At 53.6% G+C, this 9,828-nt stretch overlaps 2 protein-coding genes across 2 annotated transcripts; both read right to left on the minus strand.

The window, feature by feature from the left end:
* Positions 1 to 1,360: 1,360 nt before the first annotated feature.
* LOC136996318 (olfactory receptor 6B1-like) lies at positions 1,361 to 2,313 on the minus strand. The gene is given in 2 exon segments (XM_067317248.1): positions 1,361 to 1,977; positions 1,980 to 2,313. Coding segments are annotated over 2 exon segments (951 nt in total).
* A 6,153-nt stretch (positions 2,314 to 8,466) lies between these two features.
* On the minus strand, positions 8,467 to 9,402 carry LOC136996319 (olfactory receptor 14C36-like). Its single transcript, XM_067317249.1, has one exon. It carries the CDS (start codon positions 9,400 to 9,402, stop codon positions 8,467 to 8,469), a length of 936 nt encoding a protein of 311 aa, XP_067173350.1.
* Between the last annotated feature and the right edge of the window lie 426 nt (positions 9,403 to 9,828).

A 9,828-nucleotide genomic window follows, 5' to 3' on the forward strand; every position in this document is an offset into this window, starting at 1 on the left:
TAACAACTTACTACTGCTTAAAAGTGGTAACAGAAAGCTGCTTGGGTCCCTTCTTCTGCTCTAAGAGGCACCTTATTGCTAGCAGTAAAACTTTAAAATTTAGAAATCTGACTCCTGCTGCTCATTACCGCTGCCCGTGAACGCACAAAAGAAAAAAGATGATTTTAAGACGAGTGACCTCACAACCACAAACTGCTGCCACATCACCAGCACTGCCCTATCAGGCACTGAGCCACAAGTGACCTCGCAACCACAAACTGCAGCCATATGCCTGGTGTTATGGACAGTTAGGCTCACTGGCCACCATAACAGGGTCTGACCCTAGGTTCCCGCTGAGGCAAAAGTTCAAAGTCAGAATGGAGCAAAACAAATTTTAATGATGCACGTACAGTAATTACAGCTTGAGCTGGGTGCCTCTGAAGAGAAACCCCGAACAAATTCCTGGGCAATTATACCCTTACAATCTAAATTCCCACCCTCATGCGATAGTTTGGACCAATATTAATATTTAGACCTGGGGTCTTCCCCTTCTTCATTGGGTTCCTTCATTGTCTCTAGGCAGGCTGCTGCTTATCCTATTTTCAAGGTTGCAGCTTCTGCTCTCGGTTTTAACTACTTTATCTTCCCGCCTTGAACCAGCTCTGGGGCCCTCTTTCCCATAACTAGGTAGTATCTAGGAGAAAGTTCACAGCTTGCGGCCTAAGACTTCAGCAAATTCAGCTACTAATGCTAAGCAAGTTATGCTAAGCGATCAGCTCTAGACAGCTTCAGTCCAATATTCTTTAACAACTATTTCCCCTCGCTATCTGCCAGGAACCCACAAATGTCTGGGAGACTCAAGGCCGTCACAAATGACAGGAGACACCAACATGTGTTTGGGCAGTATATGCATTTCCGTTGGACAGTAGTGTAACGAGGGCTACGGGCTGAGGCACCAACCTCTACCCTGGAAGTGGTCACAGCAGAAGGGAATGGCTCCCATCCAAGGAACCTGCAGTCAGGAAAGTATTGCCACTCCCCATCTCCCTCCCTGTCCGCTCACATTTCACCCCAGATGAATTCCCTCTCAACACAGGAGGAAAAAAAGAAAAGAAAAAGACAACATTGTAAAATTTCCCATGCACAGCAACACTACTTTATTGTCTGTCAAGGAAGCAACAAGAATGGGACATTATTTCCCTTCCCTTCTAAACCATGCAATTTAATCGATTTAATATCCTCTCTTCCCTTCTGCTTTCCACCAATATTCTCATTGCTGTGTTCTTCTCAGGGGATACCTAATATGCAGCCTACTATTTCCCATATTGACTTTACTACTTTGCAGAACCAGCAGTGTGTTGTACAGAGGAGTGCAAAACTGCTATGAGCTCTGGGTACAAGCCAGAGCATTCCTGACCACTTTTCTGAGGGCCTCCCTGACCTCCCTGTTCCGCAAGCTGTAGATGAGAGGGTTGAGCAGGGGCGTGGGGATGGTGTAGAAAAAGGAGAAGACTTTGTTGAGCTGCCTCAGAGGGGCTGTTCTGGCTATCAGGTAGACAACGGTGAGGGTGCCATAGAAAACCGTGACAACGGTGAGGTGAGAGGAGCAGGTGGAGAAGGCCTTCTGCCTGCCCACACTAGATGGGATCTTCAGGATAGCAGCTCTGATGCACACATAGGATGCCAGTGTGAATAGGAAGGGGGAGACTACATCCAAGAGAGACAGTGTGAAACCTAGTAGTTTGACAACACTGGTGTCACTGCAGGCAAGCTCCAGCAAAGGGATAAAATCACAGAAGAAGTGGTCCATTGCCTTGGGGCCACAGAACCTTAACCGGGATAAGAAAAAAGTGGCTGCTGTAGTGAGAAGGAATCCCAGTAGCCACGATGCTGCTGCCAGCCGTAGAGAGACCTTCCAGGTCATGAGACTTGCATAGAGCAGGGGCTGGCATATGGCCAAGTACTGATCGCAGGCCATGGCCGTGAGCAGGAAACAGTAGCTGCAAAAGAACCAAAGAAATAGAGCTGAGCCATACAGTCATGAGCAGAGATGGTCCTGTCCCCAGCCAGGAAGCTGGCCAGCAGCCGGGGCAGGATGGTGGAGCTGTAGCAAGTCTCCAAGGAGGACAGATTGCCCAGGAAGAAGTACATGGGAGTGTGCAGATGCTGGTCTGCCACCACGAGCACAACGATGAGGATGTTCCCAGACACGATGACCAAGTAGATCATAAGCAAGAGGAGGAAGAGTGGTGTCTGGAGTGAGGGGACACTCTCCATTCCCAACAGGAGAAACTCTACTGGTGATGTGCGGTTGTCCCATTCCCCTTTCTCCATGAATCACCACAGGTCCCTCATTCCTCTTTTGCCAGCAAGGCAACCTACAAGAAAGAGGATTCATTTCTTTCTTTTGTTCTTGTATAAAAGAATCATGGAGGAAGTTTCTGTCAGAGAAAACACGGACTTTGGCCCTTCTCTGACTGTGTTTGTGTCCGCTTTATGGCCTCCAGGACTAGGGAAAGGAGAGAATATGGTTCTCCCAGAGACTTAAGCCGTGTATCTGAAGAGAAGCCTCTTCTAGGGGAACCACAGAGGTGAGCTGCTCCACGGAGGTGCTCATTTCCTGCTTGCGGGGGGGGTTAGAGGAGAGAAAGCATTCACTCAGCCTGTGACAGGGTCTCTCCTACACCTGAAGTTATTCTGAAGAGCAACCACAGTCCCTACCAGGCAAGAAAATCCCTTTATGTGAGCACATCATGCCAGAAGCCCTTTCTCCCCAAAGGAGGAGGAGGGGCACTGCACCAAGCAGCTGATTTCAGCTCTCTGAAACACTTGTCTTGGAAGGGACAGGCTGCATGCTTCCTTTGACAGTGTGTGGATCAGGAGTTGACATCAATGGCACCGTGCAGCATGACTGCGTGAGAGGGCTCTCAGAGAGCCCCCCACAGGCTTGAGAGAGACAAGTGAGATAGATGTGAGAGAAGATGGACACCTGAGCTGATCAGCCAATATGGGCAAGAGAGATTTTGAGCAGGGTGGAAGAGAAGAGCACAGGGAAGATCATTCGCTTTGTGTAGTTCCCCCCTCAGCAATGGTTTCTGAGGGCTTTGGGGCTGCCTCACGGTGCAGCCCAGCAGCTGGACCTCAGCCCTGACAGCTGTACTCGCGAGGCTCCCTGAGCAGCTTTGCTGGGAGCAGGGGTGGGTGTCTCCATGGTGAGTGCTGGGTGAGATTGGGAAGAAGCATTGTTCCCCTCCTGTTAAAGGCAGATGCCCAAGATATGCCCAAGGGCTACAAAGATGATTAGGGGATTGGAGCATCTCTCTTATGAGGAAAGACTGAGAGAGCTGGGCCTGTTTAGCTTGGAGAAGAGAAGGCTGAGAGGAGATCTTATCAACGTGTACAAGTATCTGAAGGGAGGGTGTCGAGAGGATGGGACCAGACTCTTTTCAGCGGTGCCGAGCGACAGGATGCGAGGCAACGGGCACAAACTGAAACACAGACAATTCCATCTGAACATGAGGAAAAACTTTTTCACTGTGAGGGTGACAGAGCACTGGAACAGGTTGCCCAGAGAGGTGGTGGAGTCTCCTTCTCTGGAGATATTCCAAACCCGCCTGGACGCAATCCTGTGCAATGTGCTCTAGGTGACCCTGCTTGAGCAGGGGGGTTGGACTAGATGGTCTCCAGAGGTCCCTTCCAACCTCAGCGATTCCGTGATTCTGCGATATGCCCGTGTGCATGGCCAGGGAATTCCCTGCTGGAGAAACACAGCCCTCTACCTGGATCCCACCTCCCAGCTGAGGTGTGGGTGCCCCCGGCAGGGCTCTGGGGTGGCCCAGGAGCAGCAAAGGCATAAAGTCTAACTCTGCACCCACTGGCAAGCTCACCAGCACTCTGCTCATCAAACAAGGGAATCGAGGAAATGCGCAGAGGGAAGAGGGAGATGGTGGGGGAAAGGCATGCAAAAAAGGACATGCCCGTACCATTCTTGCCCAGAGGTGCCACCATGCAAAGCCTCACCAGCTCCAGAGGAACAGACCTGACTCAGAAGACACAACACAAAGCTGCAATCTTCAGGATGATGTGACGACCTCTGTGCTGATTGTTCCTGGGAAGGACGATCAAGCTGAGGTCTCAGCTCCTGTCTTTTCCCCACCATGTCCTTCTCTTCCTTGAGCTCTCTGCAAACCTTGTCCCAGGGCTCAGACATTGCTCTGCCCTTGCCAGCTTCTTCTAGCAGCTCCTGTGGCATGTGTCCAGCAGCACATGAATGCCCCCTGCTCTCCACACTGTCCTGGGGTTAATAGCACTAAGGAGTCTCTGAAGGATAAAGCTGCAGCTCGTCTCTCCCCAGGGACTGCAGAGAAAGAACAGTGCTTAATTGGCAGGAGAATGAAACCTCTGAGCTCCTGGAAACTTTGAAAACTCCTCTGGCATATGGCTCTCCCCATAACTCTCATTCGCTCTAAACCTGGGACATGCCCCTTTGAAAAGGAAACTGAGGCAGAGAAATCATCAGGACTCCTCCAAACTCCTGAGGAAAAGTCAGGAGGAGAGATCCCATGCATGGGCTTCCCCTCACCTCCCTGCAGATGACTGTCTGTTCACTGACTCTCTCAGGTTTCGAGAGCCCTGATGGCCTGAGCTGGTCCCCCAGCCTCCCATGATGGTCAGTGGGAAGGGAGAAGCGGAGTCACAGGCACTTCCTCCCAGGCATGCAGACTTGTGCTGTGGGACAGGATGAGCCCCCCCCTTCCCTTGGGTGCCAGGCTCTGCGCCCTGAGATGCAGGGGCCTGGCAGGTTGGGGGCTGAATGGAGCGGAGCTATGGATATGTCCCCCCCGGTTTGTGTCCATCTCTTGTGTTTGGGAGATGCCCATGAGCCTCCATGGCTTCCAGCATGTTACAGGGACCAGTAATGGGAATCACATTTGCACTGTGTCCCAACTGTATATTGCAATTGCAATATTCTGCTAAGTTTAAGTTAGACGTGTGTTGTGATTTCAGTATATAGCTGTATCATTCTGCTAAATTCAAATCACATGTAATGTCAAATGTCTTCGGATATGTACATTTGATATTAAGCATTACATCCTCTCCGCATGGGAAAAGTAAGAGACCCTGGTCATAGAGTATTGGACTCTGGGAGTGGGGCAGGGTGGAAACAGAGCGTCCCAGGCCCTGCCGGCATCCCCATCTGGCAGAGCCCACTTGAGCTCTCGCCAGACAGCCAGCAGCATCGGAAGGGAGCCTTCTCCTTCCGACCCCTCCACGAAGTGCTTGATAGAGGCCCTGGTGGGGGAAGAGCTGGCGGTCCCCAACAGCCCCCCAACGCCACGCTGCTGGCCACACTGCCTGCCTGCCCTGGGGCAGCACAGCTCACCTGCACACGTCTGTGCCTGCACAGCGGGGAACACCCCACGCGCCTACAGGGCTGCCCAGTGCCCCAGCACTGCTGGACACCAGTCCTGTGGGGTCCACAGTCCCCACATTGGCCAGGCAGAGCTGCTGCTGACCACAGGGGAAAGGGGAATGCAGGGGGACAGTGGGGCAGGGTGAGCAGTCCTTCTCAGGGCCCTGTGGCTGGGCCAGGGAGGGCTGATGGCTCTGGGGCTGGCTGGGCTCTGGATGCTGCTTTGGCATCAGCTCCGTGCTGGGAATATCAGGGTTTCACCCTTTGCAGGGAGCAACCTGCGCTGGGGCCATGAGCGGGGCCCTATCTGGACCCAGGCGATGTCCCACCCAGAGGCAGAGGAGGACAAGGAAGCGTGGGGATGGCCAAGGGCTCTGCCTCTCACCCACCGGCAGAGCAGCCTGGGGGAACAGGCAGAGCCTGTCTCTGTGCCCACGGTCTTTCCATTCATGGAGTGGCAGAGGAGTTTTGGTGGGAAGGGACCTCTGGAGGTCTCTAGTGCAACCTCCCATGCCAAGCAGGGCTGGCTGGAGCCCTACGGTCTTGTCTGGTGATCACTGGGCTGTGTCTGATGCCGGTTGCCATCCCCAAACCTGCTCTATTCCTCTTGTCTGGGCACTGCAGGACGGCACCTCTCGCCAGTGGGTCACTGCCCTGCCTGCCTTGCTGCCACACTCGGCTCCCAGATCCCCTTCCCGTACGCAGCAGCTCCGCTCTGGCTGCTCCTGACAGCATACACTTTGTAGCAGCAACCCAGTCACAAACAGTGCATAAACACTTGAGCTGTGATACAGAAAGCCCTGCTCTCCTAACTGCCCATCGTAAAACCAGACCCAAGGGGCTGCCTTCACTTTTTCATCCAGATAACACTCTGTGCATTGTACCTGCATAGCGGTTCAAACCAAATAACTCCTTTTGACTGCAGTGCATAGGTATGTCTGAGGTAGAGATGGGGAGTCAGGTCAGCAGGACGGGGACTGCGTTGGGTGAGGGCCTGAGAGGGGCAGGGCCAGGCACAGGCATGTCCACAGCATAACTCAGGCCAGGCCCAAGGACAAGGGCAGCAGCTCCCCGGCAAGGGGGAGGAGGCCCCGCAATGACACCCGTCACTCTCTGTCTCCTCTGCTCTTGTGTCCAGCAGATCCCCCTCCCTGTCTGCCTGCAGACCCTCCATGCCCACCCGGCTGACCAGCACAGCACGAGAGCCCTGGCCCTGCAGCCCCTCCGGCACCTCCTGCTGCCGCAGGGACAGAGCAGCCTGCCCCGAGCTGCGCCACAGAGAAACCTGTTTCTCGTTCTCATTTTCCATCACTGAATGCTGCCCTGCTTTTCTCCTGGGACATCCCTGCTCCCCACAGAGCTTTTCCCCACGTGCGAATGTCCACGCTGGCCTGTCCAGCCATGCCTGCACCCTTCCCTGGTGCTCCCCGCAGGGCCCCACGCTGACACTGCTGCTCTGCAGCGTGAGTGAACTGTGGGGCCACAGGGGAACTCCTGACTCGGCACTGGCCATGCTGGTCAGGTGGCAAGCGGGCCCAGCCACACAGGCATCACCACCACTGACACTGCTGGCACATGCCTGTGATCATGGACAGTGCTCAGAGTGACCCCAAGGTGTCTGCAATGGCAGGAGATGTGTTTGGGTGGGCACTAACTCCAGCCTGTGGTGTTTCACGGAGGGTGCACGAATCCCTCTCCAGGCCCCCTTCCCAGTGCCTCCTGGCTCCCCACTGCCTCTCCGCGGGTTGCAGAGCCTTCCTTTCCCTGTGCATACCTGGATTTAGTGCTGTACATTCTGGTTACTCCACCATGGACTGTCTCTCACTTTGTGAGGCTCCACTCACTGCCCACCCACAGGCACACATTGTCCCTGGAGATCCCCTGAGCTCTCCTGGGGGCTCAGATTCCCCTCCAGAAGAATGGCCATCTGCCATCAGCACTGTCACCTGTGTGATAGCCCTGGGTGGGCAACTCAGAGACCATTCTCCATCTCCACTGGCACTGGTCACTGAGGAATGAGCCCCAAATCCAATCCGTGGTCCCTAACAGATCACTTGGAGACTCTGAGCTTGTCCTCCAGAGCCCATGGAGTTCACAAGCAGAACAGCAAGCCCTTTTGTGGTGCAATCCCATGGGAATATTCTTGACCCCCCCTTCTGAAGAAAGGCCAGACTTCAGGCACATCACAGAGGAGATCCCCTTTTATTATAGAAATGTTGTTCTGGAGGCCAGCTCTGGCATAAAGGTGCCCAAAGCCTGCTCCTGCCTGTCTTCACAGGAATGTACAGGGAAGCACAACGCTACCACCACCACGTTAGGAGAGCGCTTAGCCCATATAGCCGCACTAGAGCACAGCAGGATCAGGTGGAAATAGGGAGACTAGCCCTGAAAGGAGAAAGTCCTGCTGGCTTTGCTGGATGTGTCTCCAGGAAAGATGCAGGTCCCATGCGAGGGCTGCAACCCAGAAATTCCTGCTGTGGCAGTGGCGGGATGGTCCTGAGGAGCACAGGCTCTGTCCCCACAAGCTGTGTCCGGACTCCCCTCCCCTCCTCTCCGTTCCTGCTCTGCTTTGAGTGTTGGAGCAGTGTAGAGGCAAGGGACCAACGCACAGTGACAGCTGGCTGCCAGCCTTGCAGAAGAGGGCAGTGGAATCACAGTCCAACTGTGGCCAGGGGAGCTGAGCTCTCCTAATGGACGTGGGACCCATGGTCTCAGCTCACCTGTGCTCATCCGAGCCTGACTCTGTTCCCCTGAACTCCCTTGGTGTCAGTGCCAAAAGCGACACTGCAAAGGGAAACTCCCCTCATTGCACTGGCGGCATCTGAGGGAGCTCAGACTAGCGGCCTCCGAGGTTCCCCCATCTCTGCTGATGAAGGGGGAAGCCTGGCTTCCTGCTTCAACACAGTCTCTGCCTCAGATTCAGATGAGAGTTTCCTGAGGAGAGGTGGCATGAAGCAAAACGATTGTTCTTTTAACAATGATGTAAAAGAGAAAAGTAGGAAAGAAAAAAAAAAAGAACACAGATCCCTGATGCCAGATATCCTGCTAATGATGGTTAGATGCATGTGGGACAGTTACTGGTGCTGACATTGTCCCAGTGGAATCAGTTTCTTCAGTGCCTCCTTGAGCTCCTTGTTCCTCAAGCTGTAGAGGAGCGGGTTCAGTGTTGGAGGCATCACCGCATAGAGAACTCCAACCACCAGATCCTGAGTTGGGGATAACATGGAAGGGGGCTTCAGATGGGCAAACACGACTGTGCTGAAAAACAGGGAGACTACGGCCAGGTGAGGGAGGCACATGGAAAAGGCTTTGTGCCGTCCCTGCTCAGAGGGGATCCTCAGCACGACTGTGAGGATCTGCACATAGGACAGAAGAATGAAAACAAAACACCCAAAGCCTAAACAAACACTAAGCACAATAAGCCCAACTTCCCTGAGGTAGGAGTCTGAGCAGGAGAACTTGAGGATCTGGGGAATTTCACAGAAGAACTGCTCCACGACATTGCCTTGGCAGAGTGGTATGGAAAATGTGTTCCCAGTGTGTAGAACAGCAATGAGAAAACCACTGGCCCAGGCAGCTGCTGCCATTTTGACACAAGCTCTGCTGCCCATGAGGGTCTCGTAGTGCAGGGGTTTGCAGATGGCAACGTAGCGATCATAGGCCATGACTGTGAGAAGATAATTTTCTGCTGAGAACAAAAAGAGAAGCAGAAAGATCTGGGCTGCACATCCTGAGTAGGAAGTGGCCCTGGTGTTGCTCAGGGAATTGGCCATGGATTTGGGGACAGTGGTGGAGATGGAGCCCAGGTCAAGGAGGGAGAGGTTGAGGAGGAAGAAGTACATGGGGGTGTGGAGGCGATGGTCACAGGCTACAGCAGCAATGATGAGGCCATTGCCCAGGAGGGCAGCCAGGTAGATGCCCAGGAAGAGCGAGAAGTGCAAGAGCTGTAGCTGCCATGTGTCCGCAAACGCCAGGAGGAGGAACTCAGTAGGGGAGCTGCTGTTGGACATTTGCTCCCTCAGGGCCCACGAGGACTATCCAAGGAAGAGGAGACAGTGAGAAGACAGGAGACAGTTTTGTATGAGCAAAACTTTTGCGCAGAACCTCCCCCCCCCAAAAAACATACACATTATCTCTCCTCATCTTGCCAGGACCGTCACTGAGCTCCATGGCTTGAGCTCCCCTCTGTGCTGCCTGAGTTTGCCGGGAGGAGCAGGGGCCTCTTCCCATGGGCTCCAGAGGAGGCAGTCCTGACCCACAGCACTGGGGACATGGGAGCACGGGTGACTAAACTTTCAAAGTCACAGTTTTAGTCAGATTTCATCCACTCATAATGTTGAAGGGCTTTTCAGCATCTTCACTCTCCGTTCTAAACAATGTGTGTTCTTCAATAGCTTTAAGGATTCTTTTGTTTTCTTTTAGATTCCCCTGCCATC

The sequence above is a fragment of the Apteryx mantelli genome, unplaced genomic scaffold (genome assembly GCF_036417845.1).
Source record: "Apteryx mantelli isolate bAptMan1 unplaced genomic scaffold, bAptMan1.hap1 HAP1_SCAFFOLD_34, whole genome shotgun sequence".
Lineage (NCBI taxonomy): Eukaryota > Metazoa > Chordata > Aves > Apterygiformes > Apterygidae > Apteryx > Apteryx mantelli.